This window comes from Aptenodytes patagonicus, chromosome 1 (genome assembly GCF_965638725.1).
Source record: "Aptenodytes patagonicus chromosome 1, bAptPat1.pri.cur, whole genome shotgun sequence".
Lineage (NCBI taxonomy): Eukaryota > Metazoa > Chordata > Aves > Sphenisciformes > Spheniscidae > Aptenodytes > Aptenodytes patagonicus.
The window spans coordinates 2609250-2632742 of record NC_134949.1 but is presented as its reverse complement, the minus strand read 5'-3'; the positions used below and the strand labels follow the sequence as shown (position 1 = coordinate 2632742).

General features: G+C 46.9%; 1 protein-coding gene across 2 annotated transcripts in view; it reads right to left on the bottom strand.

Annotated features, from left to right (window-relative positions):
- PLXNA4 (plexin A4) overlaps positions 1-23493 on the bottom strand; it is a 472614-nt gene that overhangs the window by 88766 nt on the left and 360355 nt on the right. For both annotated transcript variants that reach the window (XM_076346806.1, XM_076346900.1), the window contains exon 10: positions 7457-7657. In XM_076346806.1, the coding sequence (XP_076202921.1) occupies positions 7457-7657 (201 nt within the window). The remainder of the gene's footprint in view (positions 1-7456; positions 7658-23493) is intronic.

The following is a 23493-nucleotide window of genomic DNA, read 5'->3' as shown; positions in this document are numbered from 1 at the left end:
GGAGGTTCTGTGTAATTATAGACCTGTCAGCCTAACTTGACTTCCCAGAAAGAATGTACATCAAATTATTAAACAATCAATTTATAAGCACCTGCAAGACGATAAGGTGATAAAAATCAGCCAGCATAGATTTGTCAAGAACAAATTGTGTCAACCCAATCTAATTTCCTTTTTTGACAGGCTTAATGGCTTTGTGCATAAAGGGGAGGCAGCAGATGTGATTTATCTTGATTTCAGTAGAGTATTTGCTACTGTCCTACAGGAGATTCCCATAAACAAACTAAGGAAATATGATCTAAAAGAAGCCACCGTAAGGTATATGCAAAAGCTACCAAAAGTAAAAAAAAAAGAAGTCAAATAACTCAATGTCAGGCTGGGAGGGTGTTTCAAATGGAGTATTGTTCTGGGTCTGGCATTATTCAGTATTGTCACTACTAACTTGGATGATAGACTACAGGTTTCGTGAATGACACTGCTCTGGGAGAGGGTGCAAGAACATCCAAAAGTAGGGTTAAGAATTCAAAACAAACTTGACAAATTGTAGAACCGGGCCAAAATCAACAAAGTGAAATTCAATACAGGCAAGTACCGAGTATTCTTCAGTAGGAGAAATCAATGTAAACAAATATGAAATTGGAGTGACTGGCCAGTGCTGCAGGAAAGGGTCTGGGGACTACTAAAGATCACAAACAGATTGTGAATCAACAATGCCATATTGCTGCCAAAAAACCAAGCAAATCTCATTTGGCACATACTTGATAAGAGTTTGTTACATCTGTAAGCCCCAGGAGGCAGTTATTTTTCCCTATTCAGAACCAGAAAGGCTTCAGCTGGAGTAGGAGGTATCCCGTTTCCAGCAAATATGTGTTAAGAAAGCCATAGAAATCTTCTGAGAGAGTTGGACAGAATTAAACAAACACTTGTCAGGCACAGTCAAGGTACACAGATCTGGCCTTAACAAAGGAAATGGAAGCTGATCTCTGGAGACCCTCTCCACTCAGAGCTCTCTGACACATGGTGCTCAGTGTATTATTTCAGCTAGATTTTGGTTTATCATAAGCCAGTTCACACAGGGTTCACCCAGTTGCCCATCAGATCCCACCACCCACCTCCATCAACAGCTTCCATCCAACACTTCACCAAAAGGCAAAAAGCCTCGTAATGGGAGATGAGATGGTTGCTTAAGGGACAGAATGGGAACAAGGCAAGATTTACCCTCCTGAGATCAGGAATCTCCCACTGCACTGGGATCTATAGCGGGACAAACTCCCACTTTTAAAGAAAAAGGTGTTTTCCCCACTAAAGATTAAATACAATACAATAAGCTGTCTGGTTTGGTTGGGTATGTCTTGGAGACCACTAGAGAGTTCCCCATCACTTAAAGTCTCAGCGTGGTTTTCCACAAACATGCCAAAGCTCTGAGCCTTTAAAGGTAGGTTTTTCTGTATCCTTAATTGCCATATAATTGCGGAGTAAATCATATATGGTGATTTCTGTCCATTACGGCAGAGTGAGTGCTAGTTGCACGGTAATTTCTCTTTGGACAAACTAAACACAATTAGCCACTAATCTGCAAGACCCTGTGATTATGATCTAGTTGTAGGGTATTTATGGGTTTAAGCTTTGTGGTTACCATGGAAGTAAAGAGCAGCCGCAGGTTAGCAGAGTCCTTTGCAATAGGGCTGTACCCGCCAGTCTCATTCAGTATTAGCATTTTTATGACATTTCTCGGTGTCACTGCCAGCAAGATGCAAGATGATGCAGAGCCGCTTGGACTCACAACACTGACTTTTCACGGCTTTTTGGAGCTAGGAGCAAGGATGGGGAGACAGGAGTGGGAAGGAGAGCGCCTGAAAAGTAGAGAATAATTAATCTTCTGCCACTCAGGAGCTTTGCAAACGCCTGCTTTGTACAGCACTTTGCAACTGCTGATTGGGAATGAGAAAAAGCATATATACAGAACCACTGGTCACCCTTAAGTCAGAAGTTGAGTCTGTAGGTGCCTGAGAAAGCGCTACTTTCTGCTTCAGCAGAGCCTCATGTGTGTGTGTTGGGATTTAGCTGTTAGCAGAGCCTAGACAGGGCTGCCAAGGGACAGGCAGCTGGAGTCCCCCAGAGCCTTTCATCCCACGGAGGATCCAAGCGCCAGCAGCAGGAGCCCAGCTGGGATTTTAGATCTTACCTGTCTGCGGCGCCGGGGGCAAACACATATTCCACTTGTTAGCTCAGCAGACTTGATCCAGAACTAGAAACGGATGCGAGGGAATAAACAGGATCCCCATGGAAGAGCTCCAAGGATGAAGCTAGCTGGGGGCTGGAACAAGGATGCTCACGCTGCCATGCCCGGCCTGCTCAGAAAGCTCATGGGCTGCACGGCAGCGAAACAGAGCAACTTGCAAAGTAACAGCGAGTAAATGCTCCGTCCTCTTCAGACCACAGGAGCTGCTAACTCACTGTGACCCCTGTTCAAAGCCCACTGAACTCAATAGGAGTCTCTGAAAAGGACTCGCTCAGCTGTAACAATAAGATGGAAATATGTTTCAGAGAAGAAAAAGAAGACGATGTATCAATCTCCAGGACTAACAACAGAGCTTCCCGGATACTCCTGCTAAAGAGCATTCATCCCATTAGGGCTTGTATGTATACATTGCCTTGCACAACTTTCCCCAGCACAGGCAAAACTGCTGAAAAGATGTAAATCTGACCCCTAAGTCTGCAAAAACTGGATTCCCACCATGCAAATCAAATCAAAGCAGAAAATTACGGGCAATTTAGAGGCCCAAACTGAGAAAGAGAGGCTGCCCTTCCGGAAAGGCAGACTGGTTCTCATCAAGAAATGCCAAAAAGCTGCTAGAAGGAGCTGTTGTAATCCACAGGAACAGCACAGTGTGATTTGAACTCCCAGATACCAGCTCTTTGTCTCTTAAACTCTTCACTAGCATCAGATACTCCTGCAACACGGGCTGAGCCCATCACATCACTTGGTCATTTTGCCGTGTTGTTAGTGGCTTAACATATTGTATGCAAGCTACTGTAAACTCATTGACTTTTTGTCTCATGGAAGTTCACTACCCTCAGACCGAGAGGGTGGCTGCAAAATCCCAGCTGTCAGTTCTACAACAGCTATGCAAACATTGGCTGCCTTCATGGAAAGATACTTTGCATTTCAGAAATCTGCAAATTCCTGGCTCTTCCGGGCATCCTGTTACTACAGGCACCCTGCGTTAGAGGAACTCAGCTTCACAGACCTCTGAGCCATGCAGTTTGTGCAAATCCATAGCCATGCTTGACCTCTTGCTGCATCTCGTTGGGATGCTGTATCACCAGGTAAAGCCCTTTGGTAGTTCGGCTTGGGCACGCTTAGGACGATAAACCAAGAGTGGTTACATGATGTTTCCCCCTTGTACCTCAAGCATGTCCAATAGCGGGGAAACATCTGCAGACAAACATCATTTTAGTAGTATTTCAGTGTCAGTCTGTTTTCCCTGACAGCACAAAACCCCACTCTTGTGACTAGAGCTTGGGCCTGGGGATCGATTCCTGTACCTGGTTCTGTCACCAACTTCTTGTGTGATCCTGTGCAAATCATTTAATCCCTCTTAGCATCAATTTTCCAGCCATAAACTATAGGCAGAAAACTTCCTGCCCACAGTCATCCCATCTCCTTGCGCTCTTTGCTTCCCGGAGCTGGGACTGAATTTTTATGTCTGGATATCACCCAGGACAATAGAGCTCACATCATGATTAGGGCTTCTCTGTGATATTTGAATGTAGATAAATAATAATAATAATAATAATAATAATAATAATAATAATAGTGCATCATAATAATAGGGAAGTGTGTGTACGGCTCACAGCCCTGTGCTCGTCTTCCTTTGGCCACCCATAAGTGTGTTTTCCCATGATTTCTGTGAATAGCTCCTCATTTTTCCCCAGCTCTGTTTTTTTTTTATCACTCCCTCCACTGTGTGAGCCACACCACAGAGTCAAATGCCTCTGAGATCTTTCGCTCAAGTGCAATGATGCGATAAATATAACATACTTGTTTTTCCTATCCCTAAGTTACACAGCACTTTCAGCTGTACCGTCTCGGGTCTCACGACACATGGACCTGTGAAGGACTTGAGGCAAATTATCAGCAGGGATTTCGCTGCTAGAAATCAGTGTGTGCTGCCTGTGTGTGCCAAGGCCAGGCAGTGGGCAGGCTCACACAAAGAAAGAATATGTCACTGAAGCAGGTAATGGCAATGATCATGGCATGGTCAGGTGGGTCATCTCTCACCCACCTCCCTGTTTCTCATGCAGAAGGCTGCTAATATTGGGCTGACTGCAAGTGCCGGGGATCCCACTGCTTCCCACTGGAGAAACTGCTCGCTGCCCTAATAGATCTAGCAATTTCAGCCATTTCTGTTGACGTTTTTACTTACTTATTTATATGCCTCCTTAGCTCTCTCCTCCTTTTCATTTCCTTCCATCACTCTGTGTCCAGACTGTCGGCAGAGCTATCGTAAGTGCAATAAGGAATGGCAGGCAGGGTCTCTCTGAGTGATAATTGCATGCCTTGGGTGGTGTGGTAGAGGACAAAGCCCAGAGCTGAGAGTCTCAAACCACTTGACAAGAACGATAATTGTCCCGAAGCGTGCTGCCTGCAGTGACTTATTGCTGTTATCAGATGAAATATCTCCAGGGAAGACAGGGGGAGAGACAGAGCTGGCTATTGACTGGACCGAGCACCTAGGCACCATCAGTGCTGGGTATGACATTGCTGACAGACCGTCAGATAGGCTGGTCCCACCTGGGTGTCCTTATAACATCTCTTAACTGAAGTTGAAGCCACTTAGAAAAGCGCCTGCTTAAGATGGTTCTGATCTCAGCTACCCTGGAATAAATCCTGAGGGACCAGGCAGCGGACAGCAAGAGTTAAGGCTTTTTCCTGATCCTATCCTGTGTGAAAGCAGGAAAACTCCTGCATTTTGCAGAAGTTATTCTGAAAGAGCTGAATCTGAGCTTGTCAGTGCCTAGTGTTTGATGGGAGGGGGTAGATCTTGAGGCTTGTGAAGGAAAACAAGCCAAGAATGATTGCTTAGTCTAGCATGCATCATCAACAGAAAGATCTGCTGGCAGGATAGCATCCCTTCAGGGACACACATCACAACACATCCTCCTACCCTTCTTTGGACCATCTCCAAGCCTGCAATGCAGGTGCTACATTCAGTGTCTCATCCAGCAACTCTGCTGAGTAAAAAGCTCTGTTGAAGGGGGCTGATTCAATTTGCAAACAAGCTCATACGGCTGTTTCTAAAGCCAGGTGACCCTCGGAGCAGAGGCTCATTGTATCGCAGTGGCTCCAGACTGAATGCTAATTCTGGCAGGAAAGGAAATAATCATGATGGAGACATATCTACAGCACTCCTTCCCTATTGTCTGTGTCCTCTGCCACCTGCTCAAACAGAGCGGGGTCTTCTCTGTTCCCTTTTTGTATCTGTGTGAATGTTTCTTTCTTTTGTCTGGCTTTCCCTTCCACAGCTCTTTCTCTCAGTGTCTGGCAAATTCAGAGCAACAATGAAATAACATTTCTCAGGGAAAAAAAAAAAAGCAAACCTCAAATCATAGAGTCAAAGTGCCTTCAAAATAAAAGGGAAGAAAAGGGAAGAAAGGGGAAGAAAAGAGAAGAAAAGAGAAGGGAAGAGAGGGAGAGGGAAAGGGAGAGGGAGAGAGGAGGCAGAAAACAGGATAGGAAAGAGTTGAGTTTATTCCAAAATAAGCCTCTCTCCCTGGAGAAGAAAGAGGTCCACCTGAGCCACCACCAAACATGGGACAGGCGTCCTACAGACACCACACAGCAGCAAGGTCATGGAGTGCCTTGGCATTAGCCTGAGACTCAGCCCTGACACCCTGTGCAGCTCAGGAGTAGCCTTGAGTGTTCTAGCATCAAAATAAACATTAAAATCAACATGGTGCTGTCACAGCACTCAGGCATCCCATGAGCAAATGCATCTGGGGATTCATCAAAGCCCACTTCTCTGGTCCTAGGCACTAGCAACTTCTTGGAGCATGCAGGTAGTATGGGAATAGTAACCATTACCTCTCAAAACCAGGCTCATTTATTGCATACCACAAACTCGGATGCTGAGAGAGACTCTCCAGGACTGCTGAGGCAGTCAGTCCCCCACTCAGCCTAACTTGCTTAAAATCATCCTGAGATACCTCATGCTGATGCCTATGTGCGCCAGAAAATTCATGACTCCAAAGGGTGGCTGCTGTCTTCCCTGCTAAGACTTTTTGGATAGATATATAGACTCTGCCCGTGTCCATATAATACCCTTTAGCCTCAGGCTTTCGCTATTGTAAAAGAAAATTATTATTTTTTTTTAAAGTGCAATGCCTTCTTATGTGAAACCTCAAACCTGGATGCTCACAGGCCACTAACCAGTAATGAAAATCAGGAGGAGGGAGGGAGGCAAAGGAACAAACACGAGAGTGTCATTGGGAAGTTGCTTGTTTGCAACAGATCACAAAATGTGTGAACTGCCTGTAATCTTCAGCATGCTGCTTAATGCAGCAGAGTATGTTGTGACGGATTTTAACAAGCGCTGCCCGGCACGGAGTGGCAGAGCTGCAGTGAAGTGGCTAAAGCCTGTAATTAGCTCTTTGACTAATAAATCATCCTGTAGTAGCAGGAATGAGAATGACTCAAATGCATGTCTGGGAGACATCAGGCTCGTGGAGAAACCTCCGGAGAAGCCGTGCTAGGAGACCACCATTGCACATATGCATGGCTCCTGGCAGATGCCAGTGTTTGACCCCAAGACCGGCATTGCCGCGGTGACACCACCACCGTGACTCACACAGGCTCCCTGGGAGGGGGTTACTGGCCCTGCACTGCAGATGGGGAATGGGAGGTGGGCAGAGGCAAAGGGACTAGCCAAAGGTCATGCTGTGAGTCAATGGCTGGAGGAAGGCTGGACTCAAGCCTTCAGCATCTCACCCTTCTTTGGACCCATTACATGCTGACATCCGTCAGACTGTTTATATGGGGTTTTATATGTCCTGTCACCAAAACCCCACATAATAACCTTAACTCTCAGTGCTGACATGAACACCTGTCCCTCTGGAAACCCTTTTGAATGCACACAAGGATGTGGCACTGTGAGGATATGGGCAGGTTAAGCTGATAGTAATGCCTATGGGTCATGGCTAAGGTGCTCCACCACAGCCAAATGCTGGGATCCAAGGGCAGAAGTAACCACTGTGTGGTGACACCAGCCAGCCTAAAGAGCAAAAAGGGCAGTTTGCAACCTACCAACCAGCCTTTCCTTGACTGTGGCTGGAATTGGGTAGGCAATAAGGTAAAAAGGGCTGCAACACAACCCCAGATCCCATTGGGACAGTGCTGTAGGCACTCCTGGTCCTCCTTGGCCCCTGCATCTCTCCCGCGCATGCAGGACTTGCTCACCGAAGTGTTCTGGCACTGCACGCTGGAGCTGTTGAACCTCAAGGCGGGCACCCGCTGCTCATTGCCCTGGATGTTCAAGATGCACTCGTAGCCTCGCTGGCCCGACTGCGGCTGGGGCAGGTTCTTGGCCTTCAGCGTGATCGGCTTGATCACTTCCACCGGCACCAGGATCTTCTCTGCCTGCAGCAGCTGGGGACAGTCCTAGGGAGAGAGAAGACAACGTGCCAAGTCAGCACATGGGTTTCCCAGCCCCAGGTGGAGTCCTCTGATGCTTCTCAACCTTCTCACTTCACGCTTCGCTTCAACCGATTACAAAGCCTTTGCATCTCCCTGGGCCTCAGCCTATTACAAGGGTATTCAAGGAGCATTGCTGGGAAGGCTTAGATAAACAGGTGAGGAAGGATTTCTTTTACAGACCGTCCTTTCCTATTTCCCTTGTTCACACTATAGACTTTCAACCTTCGGGACCCAAGGAAGCTACCTCTGGTGCTTTTTAATACCTGCTCTGTTAATCAGGTAGTAGGAAAGAAATCATGTCCCTTCCAGGGACGTAGCCCGGTCACAATGCCATGACATGAGAAGTGAATAAAGCAACATCTAAGTGCGCTTTCCTGCCTCCCCAACAGCCAACGAACCATTGTACAAAAGGCACAGCTCCAGCTAGCTCCAGCAAGACATGTTGTAAACTACAGAGTCTGGACTGTTAAAAAGAATTTGTTTTGGCTTAGAAGGGGACAGAATATTTATTGCAGATAAATCCAGCTCCCAAGAAACAACTGTTACATAATGCGTGGGGATTCCTTGGAAAGGCTTGCCACCATTTCACAAAAAGAGCAATGCTAACTGGATGTCGCTAATCCAGTGCCTCTTGGTGGGTCCCTCACACAGGTAGAGGTCTGGGCACACAAAACTGCGATGCAGAAGGCTGTACTCAAAGTCTCATTAATTTACACAGCTTTAGTTAGAATAGCAATGCACTGCTTCTTCACAGTACAATCAGACAACTGCAAGCTGTCAAATTCATGTATTCTAGGAAGCTATCAACTCCTTAGGAAATTAGTGCGGCATTTGCCTGGCTAATCCAAGGCAGTTTGATATAAAATGGGATCCTTTAAAAAAACACTACAACAGGCTACAAAACATAAGCATGCCATATGCACAGACCACGCTGTCTTGATCACTTGTGAGTGCCTGGCTGTCCCCTCTCTTAAGTCTTTTCAACTCCTAGATGCCAAGAGAAAGCCTGTCCCCTCTTTCTCTTCTCTGCGCTGTATTTGGCACAATGCCTGCCCTCTGTAGAGCACCACGGTATCGTGATGGTGCAGCCACCCTGTCCAGTCCAGAGAGCCACACCATTTCAGCCTGTCCTGCCCAACGTTAAAGCCAGGTCCAGTCAGTGCAAGCAGAGACAGGGAACTTACCTAAAGAGGTGCAAGCTTAATCTGTAGGTGTGGGCAAGGGATGGCAGGAGGAAAATGACTGATCCAGGGCTGGAAAATAGGGAAAGGGACCGAAAGGCTCAAAAGTGGAATTTATGGCTTATGAGAGCCTGGGAGCTTGTTAGAGCAGATGGTAGAAGCATCTTACTGAAGTAAATATCTTAGGAAGATAAAGAAATGGATTGGACGTGTAACATCTGCAGTTACACCAACCAGGAATAGAATTACAAGAGCCGTCAGTCATCACACTGCGGGTGTGAGCCGATCCATGGCCAGGGGCAGGAAAAAAATCCAGTAATCACCCAACGCGTCACTGCAGTGAAGTCCAGAAGCCTTCCTCAGTCCCCAAAGAGGGTTTGTCTGTCCCAGCAGGGATGCCAGACTGAAGAGCCCTTTGGGGCAACCTGATTTCTCATCTGCACTTATAGGGTGATGCTAATGGTGTAAGTACCTGACAGCTGCTGATGGACTTCAACTGGCTTTGTCCAGGCTAACACCGGAACCAGGACAGCCAAGCACACAGTCACTGGAGCTGGATGGAGGTGAATCATCTTGGATCTGGTGGCAATTTCTCTGTGCTAATCTGGCACAAGGCCTAGCTTAACATGTGCTACCAAGGACTGAGGCTTTATAGGCCATCACGTCAACCTGGCTGGATGGTGTAAGGATTGGAGGTGGCAAGCCCATGTGGTACTGCATTGCAATGACGAGCTTTACCACTGTGATTCTCCGCGGTCTTGGAGATTCTGGTGCTGAGCAGCACTTCAACAAGCAGACATGTGTGAGGAGGCTCCAGGAAGCTGAGTATATGAGCAGTGGAAGTTGCCCTATGCCCCATCATGCACAAGACGCAGCCAGTGTGGAAAGAGGCTGTGTCTGACCCCCAAGAGTGCCTGAGGAGCTACACCATGTTCCAACACTCTCTGTTATTGCTGTTGTATTGTTCCATGATGAAATGTCCCCAGGGAGCTACTAATGCTGAAATGCAATGGTTAAAGTGTCATAGAAGTGTTTGTCTTGACAAAAGAGCAAGGCTTGACAGTCTAGAAAGTCTTTTCAAACTTGGGTCCAATAGGGTAGGACCCTATCAAGGCACACCAGCATTAAGGCTAGCTGCAGAGTTAAGTAGTTACTCATCATGAGAAAGTGAGGCATAATTTTACCCTGGGTGACTTAGACCTATAAAAACGCAGAGGGCAGGGGTAGGAGGCGGTCTAGGCTATATTAAAACATGAGTAAGAGTTTCCAGTTCTGATCACACCAGCAGATACTGTGTGTAAATACCGTTTGGGACTGCATGGCTTCAACACCTCCTGAATCTTCCCCTTCACTTGCCCAACACGTCCTGAGACCTCTGAATCAGCTCCCTCTCTCCTGGCATAAGAAAAGACCTTGGCAACATATTCTCCATTTTTTTCCCTCCCCAGCTATAGGAGTTGAGAGAGAGATGCATTGGCAGAGTGAATCAGTGGGACAGGAGGATGGGAAAGCCCTATCTGCTGCTGAGCAGCCATTTCCCACGAGTGGGCATTTTGCTTGATGTCTGTCAAATAGAAAAGCCTCTGAAGGGGGCTGGAGGGTGAGGGTTGGAGATAGTCCACTATGTTACCTGCAGGCCAATCCCAGCTCTTCAGGCTGGTCTTTCTTGTCTAGCTTTATCCCGTCCCCCTCCACCACTGGTGCTGTAACCTTTCTGATAACACTTGTTTCAAGTTCATTAACAAGCAGTGATTGCGGCAGCCCCAAAACAGGATTCGTTTGCATATAAAAAGCTTTGCAGTGCTGTGAGGAAGTTCATTATAGATAATTGAAGAGGCAAGCGCCATAAAGAGGAAATCCTCCCAATGTGGCTTTATCTGATTGACCTAATGTTCTTTCTAATTGAAACAGGGAGGGGGGAAAGGCAATTTCATTGGGTGATGTACTGCATAAAACCTCAGAGCTTGGACTAGGCCCTGGGTTCGAATTCAAACATAGTACTCATTTTGCAGCCTGTGTCAAGCTCTGGGTGCCTGGTCGGGTTTGTATTTTTGAGGGCAAAACATCAACCTGCTCAGAGCAGACCCTGCAGCAGGACCCAAGCAGAAGGGTCCTTAAAAAAGAGTTCTCTTGGGCATTTGCCAGTGGAGGCAGTTTCTCTTCAGCCTTCCTCTGCAATGGACATCACTTAGGTTGGAAAAGCATGGTTTTCACATGATGTAGGGGAAATAAAAATATCCACTGCCAACAACTGTACCAAGGAAGGGCACAATCCCATCCCTTTTGGTACATAATAAATTAAGCCTTTCCGCCAACTCTAATAAGGGGAGCTGGTTCAGATTGAAGAGGAGCAAAAAGCTGGTTTAATCTGTACCCGGGCAACACATCTGAAAGCGGACTCTTGTTGATTCATTTTGTGTGTGTAGCTTCATTCTATTCCTTAAATGCTTTCAAATGAGTCAGTCTCTTTAAAATAATATCCTCCACCCTTGCCAATTACTCGTATCAGCAGCAATGCACACCTCAAATCACCAAATTTTGCCAATATCAAGTAAGAGAGCTTTTGCAGTGAAAACACTGCATGAAATGGGCTGTACTCATTGGGTCGATGGTAGTTTAATTTTCTTTATTTATAACTCCTCCTAGAATGCCTGCAAACGCGTTTTGCCGTGGCTTGCAGAAATAATGAAGTCTCAGAAATATAAGAACCCTTTCTCTCCTTTTCTCTCACGTATGTGTTATGGCCCTCATCACAGCTACACCTGAACGAGTCCCCAGTGGGAGCCATCATGAGAATTCTGCTAAAGAGGGCAATGAAACCTCTCTGAGGCTATGTGGTCTTAGCCCTGAACTAATTAGTTTGGTTCCTTTATGGTGCTTCATACATATATAGTTATGATTTCATGGAGATTTCACTGTGCTGTTTTCCAGTATAAGCTGGAGACTGACCAGATACTCTGAGTTATCATCCTCTCCTAGGGATGAAGCACGTAGGGATCTTTCGTAGTCTTGTGACATTGCATGGGTTTTCTTCTAACCTTATTTTGTACAGTTTCACTCTCTGTTACTGTTTATGGCCAGGATCATGAGCCTAAGTCTCATCAGTGTTTTCCATTTTCCAAAAGAAAATGGGTCTGATCTTCTTTGAATGGTAGGCATCCTACATAGGAACAGGTAAAACATCTGTGAAGGTTTAATACAATGACCCATCCACATATCAACAGTCTCCACCTTATATTGGTGTCCCAGTTCACTTCTCTTCCCCTGTGCATCTCTTGTCATCCAGAGCATTCAGGTGAGGGAATCTTTCCTACTTTTCCTTCATACTATTCCCTCATGATCCCTAGCAGCATTGACTGCATCTCCACTTTCTACAGAAGGAAACTAGAGCTCACCTATTGCTGACTGCATTGTAGGCATGTTTGGCAAGATAAACGCAACTCTTGGCAATGGATTTTCACCCTTCCTTTCCCAGGAGAGTAGGAGTCATCTCCATTCAGGACCAGACATAGCCACCACCATCTCAAAGCGTCCAGTTCCCCTTTTCTCCTGCCATCAAAATCCATTTCTTCATCCTCAACTTCAGGGTTTTTTTTAAGACTTTCTTTTCAATATCCCTCATTCAGCAACCATCTTTGTGCCTTATCCAAGCCATCTTGCCTGGAAGGAACATGATCACAAAGTTAATCTAGGAGGGGACCATAACTTACTCCAGCCTTTCGGGACCCCACAAGAAATGATACTCAGATTGTTATTTACTCACATATTATGTAAATACAATACATCTTTTGCTCATATGCTCTGCTGAGCTGCAATGTACCACTTTTCCTGTGTCCCCTATGGCTTTCTCACCCTCCCACTCTGTGCTGTAATCAAGTCAAGAGGGTAAGATTTGAGAGTCAGGGACTGGGTCTTTATAGAGATAGCTAGACCACAGCATCTGGATGCTCTGTTAGTTAGGTTAGATTCAAAAACATTAAAACCAAAACAGAACAGGGAAAGAGAAACAAAAGGAAGGAAAGAAAGGAGAAAAAGGAGAGGGAAAACAGGGGGAAAAAAAAAAGTGTTTGGGTTTTTTTTTTGTCATGGACTTTAGAGGAATCAGATTTCACCTGGATAAAAAGCAGGAAAACAGCAAGTTGGCAGGTGAGAGGCAGCAGGGACTGTCCGGAATATGTTGCCTGAACTTCTCTCTCACACCTCAGCACGGTCACCCTAGGTCAGGGCTGTGACACTACCTGAGCAAAATCAGACGCTTGTTTAGCAGCTACCCTGTACTGCTGCAAACAGAGAGTTTCGGACTCCAGGGCTGACAAGCTGGTTCCTTCGATGAATCACTTTTAAGCTCTTGCACAACTTCCCAGCCCCAGGATAATCTGGAGAACAAAGTGGCAAGAAGCTCAGCATTCCCAGTGCAGGAGGGAAAGGGGTGAGTTACAGTCCACGTTGTGTTTACATTATTACACCACTAATTCTTAGCATCATAAAATTATATTTAAAATTTACACCAACAGTGCCGGCGAATGTTATTAGGTTATAAAGTGGAATCAGGTCAATGCTTTGTAGGCAGGATTCCAAGCTCCATAAATTTCTGGATATACTTCCCCAAAATTTACATCGGCACTAGCAGCAATCAAACCAGCTACAAAAAATCTCACCCGGTCAAAGAATTTTTTAATGCACCATATATTTTATCTGCACTTCCTAAGTTTACAATGTTGTTAGCTTGATTGATGGTGTGCTTATTTATTGGCACAGCAAAAGTAATAATACATGAAGAAAATGCTCAGAACTTTAAAGGCAGCTGATGAAGAGAAAGCAACAGGATTTATGGGAAGTGTAAACATCTGCAGAGACAACAAAGGAATAATTGAGTCCTTGCATCGCTGTCACTTCTGGTGGCTCCTTTCTAGTTAAGAGTTTTCCATGTACTCAGGGGCAAATACCAGCTCTCTTTTGTCAGATATTGCAAGTGATTCTGGTGCCTGGGAAGAGGTGGTTGGCCTGGAGGTTGGCGCTCAGTCTGTGGAAGAGATTTGGCCCTCTTCAAGCTTTGTGCCCTCTAGCAGCTACATACCTCAATGGTGGCTTGCACAGATTAGTGTACAGATACTGCTGCTGGAGGAAGGGAACCAACAGATCAATAACAGATCATTAGCTCAGCTGCCGTAGCCTCTTGGGTCCCTGGCTTCAGTGTTGCGAAGGCTAGAGAGCGATGAGTGTGCTGATCACCAGAAAGTGGATACTCGAAAAGCAGAAGGTAAATGAAGATAACTAACCTCCTCTCACATGGCTCACTGCTGAATCCCGTTGATCAGGAGCAAAGTGACCCCCCCCAAGGCCATGCAGGCAGTGCTGGGAAATGACCCACGTCTGCTGAGAGATGGATTCCAACCTAGGACTATTCTGCCTCTGAAGTCAGTCCACACATCTCTGCTGATCAACATTAATGATTTTACCCTCCTTTAATTCTTTATTAATAGAGACTTTCTCAGCTGGTCCATTATTTCAGAAGGATCAAGGTCAGGCTGTCATAATTATCCAAGCGCCACATTTATCCTTTTTAAATAGAGACAAAATGTTAGCTTTCTTTCAGCCCTTTGCTGCTTTGACACATGCTCAGAAGGAAAAGTAATGATCCAGAGAGCAGGAGCCTTCTGATCACTGGATGAAGGGAGTGGACCAGTGACAAAAATAGTAGATGATTGTGTCATTAGGTACATCTGCTCAAAGGAGAGGGGCTACTGGAGACACGCAAGCAGTCTCAGTTCTGGTGTTTCCCGAGTAACTGCCTGGTTTTGAAACCGTAAGAAATATGAATGTGTGCATTGGGGAAGATGGTGTATGTGCAAGAGACAAGATAACCGTGTACTTACTGGGACAAAGTCTGTCATTTGTTACAGGAAAACCCTGGTTAGGTAAGACAGCCCTTCAGAATAACACACATAGTAAAACTGGATTGTGCAAAGTCATGGAAAGCACAGGGCAGATCACAGGCAGCTTATAAAGCAGTAATGAATTTCTTCTCTCATTATTATTATATAAATCTGCATTATTCTGCCTAGCCAGCCTTCCGTCCTTCTGTAAGGACTTCCATCTGAAGTTCGCAAGACTTTTCACGTCTATCAAAACACTGTACATCCATGCATGGCACCTCAGCAGCCCAGTGAGGCTGCAATGATTGAGCATTGCAGTAGTACCCCTTACAGCTCATCCATGTAGGTACCAATGACACCGGCATGTTGCTCCCCAACAAAGCTGTTTCCGATATATTTGTGCCAACAAACGGGTTTTACATGCATAAGGGACATTCTCCAACCAAGCCTCCCTCAGAAGCGACAGGGAGTCTCATGGCAACACTCTCACACGGGGATTTCTGGTGTCTAACAAGGTTTGAGCCCAAGCTGTAGCGCTTCCTTCCTAAGAGAGGACCAAAAGTCTATTTCTCCTCTAAAGCTGACCATTTTTACAAAGTTAGCAGGAACTTGGTATCTTTGAGAGCTCCAGACTTTGGCCCAACTAGGACAAGAATGGCCAACGGGTTCAGAAGTCAACAGAAGAGGCAGAGTAGCAGATGGACCGGAGGTGCACACGCAGGCCACGTTGACGCAATCCCGCTTCCTTCGGAAACCAGGACTGAAGCCCAGAGAGTCATAACACTTTGGCTTCCACAGTGGGAAGGTCAGGACAATGATATCATGGCTCTTGTCACGCCCCCCTCACTGAGATCCGTGACAGCATGAGATAACACCCAAGCCAAAGCAAATGGACTCATGCGCAAAGACAAGGCGGGGAAGGAGGTTTCTGGGCTCAGCCTCCTGGAGATGCCCCAAGCAGGGCAGGAGACACATTCCAGCGTTACCTCTTATCTGCAGTTTCAACATCCTGAGAATGTTTCTCCTTGGCCAGGTCCCAAAAGCTCACATGTCCCAAAGCAGTGAATGCAGCTGATGCTACAATGGAAAAAAGCAAAATCTTTCTGCTTCAGAGCCGGGCCACCCCGCGCTAAATCTGAATGGGGAATTGTCTTTCCTCTTGAGCAACTACCTTTCCCTCAAATTGCAGGGTGCCACACAGATCCTGGCAGTCCTAACAGATGTCTAGATAGCCAGAAAATCCTGTAGCCGCTCGAGGCATCACAATGGCATTGCGCTGAGCCAGGTTATTAAAACAACATAAGCTCTTCCCGATGTTATTTCAAGGGTGCTGTGTTGGCGGGGACAGACGAATATTACCCTATTGCATTCTGAGATCACTTTGTCCTATGGGATAAATAATCTTGCATTACAGAGATGAGCAGCCCAACTGGTATGAGTAACGTTTAGCAGGGACACGGTATTGAGTGTCAGATGTTTCTTACATCTCCATTCAAACTAATCTCCCTGAGTTGCTCCTAGAAATTACATGAACAAGTCCTTGATTAGTCACTCACAGGGTGGCTGGAGAAGCTAAGCTCTAAGAAAACAAGATGCACATTAAGGTAGGATGAACTGCTCACAGGGAGGCCTTTTTTCATCAGTTCTCAGTTCCCGTTGTGATTTGGTTGGAGGTCTCAACAAGGAGAGACATGATGGAGATGCCCTGCGCCGGGACAGATTTCCTGCAGATCCACAACCGTAGTAATCAGAAATCCTGCTAAAAGTTACCGCAAAAATTGAACAAATTACCACTCTTTTCCCCTGCCAGCTGGATGACTGTGGGGCAGGAAGGCTCAGAGATGACAAAAGGCACCTAAAAATAACAGAAGAAACCACTTCACACACAGGCTTTCCATCTTTTTCTTCACCTCGGTGCAAGTCAGTATGACTTGCAAACAGCAGCAAATTATCTAATTTGCTTGTACATGCTCAAAGACTTCTTGTGAACAGGCCAGGTTCACAGCTCCAGGTGCTAAGTAGTGTACAAGCACCTATTAACAGAAAGTCCTTACCCAAATCAGAAGAGGGTGTGAGAGAAACGGACACAGAAAGGTGAACGTGTACAAGCCAATTCAGAGCCAAGAATAAAACTCTCATCTGCTGAATATATAACCTGTGGCCCCACACACTACCTGATACTGCCTCCGAGCAGTATTTTCATGCTCTAACAGGACTCCATGAACAAGGGGAAAGCTTTCTGCCTGGCCTGCAATTTCTGTGTTTAATTTCCTCTTATTATCTGAAGCACCCCCTCTGAAGAGGGTGTACCCACTAGACAATACATCTCCAGTTCTAGGAAAGGACTGTAATGGTGGATGAGGGCTGAAATGCCACAGCCCGAAATGCCAAACCACCAGGAGCCCTGAGCCACAGCTGGATACAAACCATCCAGCCACAGCTGGATCCAAACCAAACCAAGGAGCGGCTGAGGGAACTGGGACTGTTTAGCCTGGAGAAAAGGAGGCTGAGGGGAGACCTCATCGCTCTCTACAACTCCCTGAAAGGAGGTTGTAGCAAGGTGGGGGTCGGTCTCTTCTCCCAAGTAACAAGCGATAGGACGAGAGGAAACGGCCTCAAGTTGTGCCAGGGGAGGTTTAGATTGGACATGAGGAAAAATGTCTTTACTGAAAGAGTGGTTAAACATTGGACCAGGCTGCCCAGGGAAGTGGTTGAGTCCCCATCCCTGGAGGTATTTAAAAGACGAGTAGATGAGGCACTTAGGGACATGGTTTAGTGGGTGGTGGTGTTGGGTCGACGGTTGGACTCAATGATCTTAGAGGTCTTTTCCAACCTCAATGATTCTATGATTCTATTCTATGATCAGCTACAGCCTCCTCCCAAATTACCCCTGCCTCCCTCTGGACAGGATGCTGACAAGACTGAACTCCATCACACGTGTTTGGAAACACTTCTAAGAGCTAAATAGATGATAAACACCAAACCCCCGTGCTGCTTAAAAGCAGGTGTCATGAAATGCATGCATCACAATGCCAGATCCCATCTGCATGGGGTGGCTGCTGCTGCCTGCAGCAGCTGCCTGTCTAGAGCTGTTCCTGATCCCCTCGCCTCTCCGGCCGGTCCCCCTGCCTGCTCACAGCACTTGAAGGCAGCAGGCTGCCTGTAGTTGCCATAGAAACGACACCTTGCACCCTCCCTTTAATGATAGACAGGTGCCAGGGTAAGTGAGCGGATAATCGACAAGCAGGGAAGGATTCAGCGCTCTGGTATTGGCCTCGCTGCAACTGTCATTAGAGTCTCTGAGAAATGATACATTAATTTGAGCAGAGATGGGTTTTCTCTCCTTCCCGTGCTGATGCTTCCAGCAGCCGCCTCTCTGGCCAGGTTAAGAGAGGCTAGAAACAGGAGCGGGAGGGAAACTGAGCAGTTGCCACAGCAACAGGTGAAGATGCATCACCAGAAGGTTTGTCCATGCAAGGGAGCAAGGAGTTGACCATGCTCACCTGATGGCCCAGCAGGTCCTCTACCCCCTCCCCAGTGCAGCCACCCAGGCATTTACACCGGGGTGCATTTTGGGGAGGAGGTGGGCACCGTGCCTTCCTTCTGCACCTTGCAAAGAGGACAAAGCAGAACATTTGGGGGCCCTGAAACCCTGTCTGCTTTTTGAGACCCTGGGGCAAAGACCTCCCTGAACCAGACTGAGATGCACCGGCAGGGTGGGGAAGGGCGCTGCTGAGTTTACTACAGACAAAGTCCATGATGAAGAGACATGGACGTTATCATTTAGAATAGAACAGAACAGAACAGCACAGAATAGAATAGAACAGACTATTTCAGTTGGAAGGGGCCTACAATGATCATCTAGTCCAACTGCCTGACCACTTCAGGGCTGACCAAAAATTAAAGCATGTTATTTAGGGCATTGTCCAAATGCCTCTTAGATGTCTGCCAGTTCAGGTTGAGCTGTCATTATCAGTCCCTGCCTTATTTTTCCCCCTCCTTTCTTCCCTGTTTCCCAAAAACCCCATCCTCAAGAAGGACGAGCGGCCGGTCAGAGCTAAATCTGTGCACTCCACTGCAGAGGCTGCCGGTACAGCTCTTCGTTCAGCATGAGGCACGAGCAAGCACTGGGCAAAGCAGCGCTCTGCTCCTCAGCAGCTGCTCGCCAGCATGCGGCTCACACGGCTTTCTATCGCTGTTGACGAATTAATATTTGAAGCAGTTGTTTCTTTTATGTGGGCTTTACTGTCATTAGCACGTACAACTTGACATAAAACACTTTGGTGTGAGATCTTTTCTTCTGTTCTCTTTTTAGGCAGCAGATGAAAATCCTTTTAATAAGAAGCTTGTTTGGGGGAGGAAGAAAAACACACGCACACGCAAATTGGCTGAGCATGGAAAGATGAAAACCTCTTTCAAGGTAATTAAATGATTATGTATCTTTTAAACCCAGCGGATAACAGATTTGTTATCTAGGCTTGCTTTTGCCTTTTGCCATTTTTTTTCCCTCTCTTTCCCCCCCACAAAGCTAAAATCCTTGCAAGGCCCAGAACAAGATAGTGTTCATCTTCGAGAAGAAGGCAGCACAAAAGAAGACTTAATCCTTTATCCCATCAAGTAGGCTACCCCAGCTTACCCAGCCCTATACAGTTGTCTGTGAAACACTGACATGAAAACTACCCCGCAGGATCACAGCGGTACAAAGACAAGACGGACGATGCAATCGGGTGTATGGGGTAATAGGTATCAGGAGCGACAGGTGCTGTTTCTGCAGCTCCTATCACACAGGAGACCCTCAGATCGATTGTTTCACTCCTCCGTGCCTCTGTTTCCCTCCACTACTTGTTGACTGTCTTGCCCGTTGACAGAAGAAAATGGCTAAGCTCTCTTACTTGGTGATGGTGTCAAGAAAGTAATGGTTGATTTCACAGTGTGTTAGTCTGCAATGCAATGCTTTGTGGTGCAACGCTAAGCCTGCACTACGACTTTAGCTACGGTCAACAACAAATACCAAAAGCAGAGACAGGATGGCCAAGAAAAAAAATAGAAACTTGGCCTGCTCCCCTCTATCTTTGAGACTAATTCTCTCCACTTTTGCCACCATCTTTGGGAAAAACAACAACAACAATCCACTTCAGTATTAAAATGTCTTTTTTTTCCTCATTCTTTCCCTTCCTGCCTTCAATAGCAATAATATCATCTCCCCTTTATAAAGCAAGAAGTCACTCAGTATATTTCAAGCTAGTGGACCTGGCTTTCAAAAACCTGCTGTAAAGGGAAATTATATGCCAAGGTGAAGTATTTCTGCCGCAAATCATCCGGAGACATCGTCAACCCTATTTGATTGAGTTCAGTACCATAATCATAAATACTCTTGCTTTATGACCATGCTGGAGTTCTTCACCAGGACCAAACATGGGCTTTCCCAAGGCTCCCAAACTAGTTGATTCAGCTCTATTATGGGCAGAGCTGATTCACTGAGCACGTGACAAGTGACAGGTAAGAAGGTCATGGCTCCTTGTTGACAGCGAGGGACGTGACTTTTCTGTCCTTCCTCCATCTCTGGTTTAGTTTTGCCAGGCGGTGGTAGGACAGCTGCCCTGTCCCAGCTTGGGGCTGGCTGATCGCAGCTATCCACCGTGCAATTCAAAGGCGCCCCTGGATGGCAGATCACAGGCTATGCAGTTAGAAACAGCATTTTGCCTTCTGGACAGCGTGGGTCATGGCCAAGACCTTTCTGCTGTCCCACTGCATCAGTCTCAAATTCATCCTGCACTCTACATTAATCAGCAACTCATACTACAAGGAAAAAAAAAAAAGTAAAAAATCCAGGATCCTCTCAGAGCACATGAAGAAGACCTGAAAAGAAGGCAGGTGAGCCCATGGGAATCCAGAAACTTGTGAGATGTGCCAAGGAAATGATGGAGTTGGATGCACACAAGGGCACAAGACTCCCTTCAAAGTGCTCCAGGCTGGTCCAGGGGTGATGGGTACCAGCCCGGTAGGTCCATTTGGAGCCCAGGCCACCTGGAAAGTGGGAAGCCTCAGCCCACACAATGGCAAGATGCTGTACAGGCAAAGAGAGAAAAAAAAATCACCCGGAGGTGGGTGTATCAGCAAAGAGAAGGTAAAGGACATGGTGTGGGGGAGGGAAGCAAGTTTGGCATGCCAGCAATGATGATTACAGAGGGAGGGAGTTTCTGGCACCAGTCCATGTGACAGAGTAACACCAATATTTGTTTGCTTGGCAAAGAGTCTCTTGGTGCAATCAGACCATATGATCCTGGAAGCCGGCCATGCTAATCTGCTCAGCAGACTCATGGAAGGACTGCAAATGGGATGGTCCAACCATCCCATGCTGGTAGTACAGTTTCCCGTCAGTACCTCCTCAAGACTTACTGATTTAGCAGGTCCTCATGCCTGGATGGTAGCAAACACACCCCGTCCTCATCCTCCTGGGGTCCAAGCGCTTGCAGAGGAAAGGTTGGAAAGGAGCATTGCAGATGGAGATGAAAGGCCAGTAAAAATAGGCCCACTCAAGGTGATTGTATGTTTTGAGCACTACTGAAGATGGCATTGGGAAGGCTGGAAATGGACCTCAGGCCTGTCAACCTTTTGAGTCATGTTATGTCATTGGGAACTGGGTGGAAGTCTGGATGAGCAATGAAGAGCCAGGCTTGGCTTCAAGTTACCAAATAGTTTCTATTCTTCAAAGAACCCACTCAATGAATAGGCATGGGTACAAGACAGAAAAGGAAAGAATTAAAGGTGAAAGTTAAAAAATAGACAGTGGAAATTTCGGTGAGAGAGATGAGTCAGTGAGAAGATGGCTTCTCAAGAGAAGCATGGGAGATATATGCAGCATTTGTTCAAAGTGCCTTTTGACAAAACCTTTCTGGCCACAGAGCGAATGTAAATCTGTGTTTGTCAGAATGCACTTGTGATGCCATCCTCCCCCAGCCCTAGTGTCCTCGAGGGCCACAAACACACAGACGGCAATGAGAAGGACCCTGAAGCTACGGGCCATTTCTCACGTTGTTGGGCAGAAAGCTATCTCTGAGAATTTTGGGTTTTGCAAGGCCATTATCCTTGCAGATATTGTCCAGTTGTTCCAGTGCTGAGAAGTGTTTCTTCTGTGCAGCAGACAGCAAAACCAGCTCCTGAGCTGAGCAGCTGACTGCCAGATGTTGTCTCCCATGGGAAAGAGGTTTGTGCCCAGAGATGGTTTTGCTGCAGAAGCCAAGTGGGCTGCTGCCCTCATTAGCAATGACCAATGTAGCATACGTGTGTCGCATGATGCTGTCATTGCCTTGTAGATCAATAGTCGTCTTCTAAGGTCAGGTTTATGTCTCTCCCTGCTGCCATGCAAATCGCACTGAGCAGCTTTGCCAGATCAGAGGGGGAGTATTTGAAGCTCAGCAGGAAATCCTCTGTTAAAGGGGACAGAAGAGAGAAAGAGCAATCTCTACTGAGAATGCCCCCCAGACTGGAGCTGTCTCCTAGTCTGAAGATGATACCTTTCAGAAAGAAACCCAATGAGAGGTGGTAAAGCAGCGATGGAAAAGGTGTGCTAAAATGGGCAGATCTGGAGAGGACAATGAGTCCACCGCCTCCTCCCCAGTTCTGCAGAGCAAGATCTTGGAGGGGATAAAGTAAAGACCAGGGGCTGTGCCATCCCCAGTCCCTTCCCTAAGGAACTGGGATGACACAGAGCTTCTCATGACCACCTTTCTGATGGGAGCAGGTGTCAGAAATACTAGGGGTGTGATAGGGGTTGAGGGAGGAGGAGATACACTGTGATTTGTAGGCCCTTCACTTTGGGCAGGGGGCTGAAGGAGAGAAGAGGTGAGAACAGGGAAGGTGAGTCCTGTGCTTGGCACATGAGACACACCAGAGTAGTCTACCAGAGGAGATAAATGGTGGTGGCGTTGTACAGCAGGAAGCTGAGACAAAGTGTCCCAGGGAATGCTGCCTGAGTAAGAGGTTGAGGTCCTTCCAGTTCCTGAAGTGGAAGGCACAGAGACCTGTGGCCAGCAGGACAGGCCAAGCTCTGCCAGGGCTCCACGCGAGGGAATAGGGCCTGTCTGGTTGAGATAGCCTACCAGAAGGGCTGAACCCTGGGCTGCCTTCCTGCACCACTTCACCAGCGAGCGGAGGGTGTCAAGCCCTCCAGCTCCTCAGCAAGTTTTCCAGCAGGTTTACAGCAAATTTTGAATGAATTCTTCTGAATTCATCTGAATAGACGAAGAACTGGCAACCTCCCTGCTCATGAATATTTATGGCCTGTCCCAATGCCACAGCAGTTCAGGATGTCTGCTCCAGAACACCTCAACCAGCACATATGTGACATCTCAACCAGCACATAAGGAAGGGGTGGGAGGGAACGGGGGATGCCATAGGAGTGGGAAGACACTACACGTGTGTCATTTGGTCCAGTAAACTGGCTTGCCTGGGGCATGGGCTGGGGGTAGCTGGGGGAACACGTTAGAGACACCAGACCCAGCAGGCAGCACAGGGAGCAGTGGGGATTTCGTCTTCCAAATGCAACACACGTTGCTGGAGACTCCAGCAGCCGCTTCTGTGCCAGGTGGTTTAGCAGATATCAGACCTCTTAATGGGTACTGGTCCCTTGGGCCAGGCAAACAACGAGCCATCTCAGGTCATTTACCAGACAGGCCAGGATGCTTTCAGACCGCTCCTGACCAGGAAGTAATTAAGTGGCTTCCTATTTGTATTCTCCCGA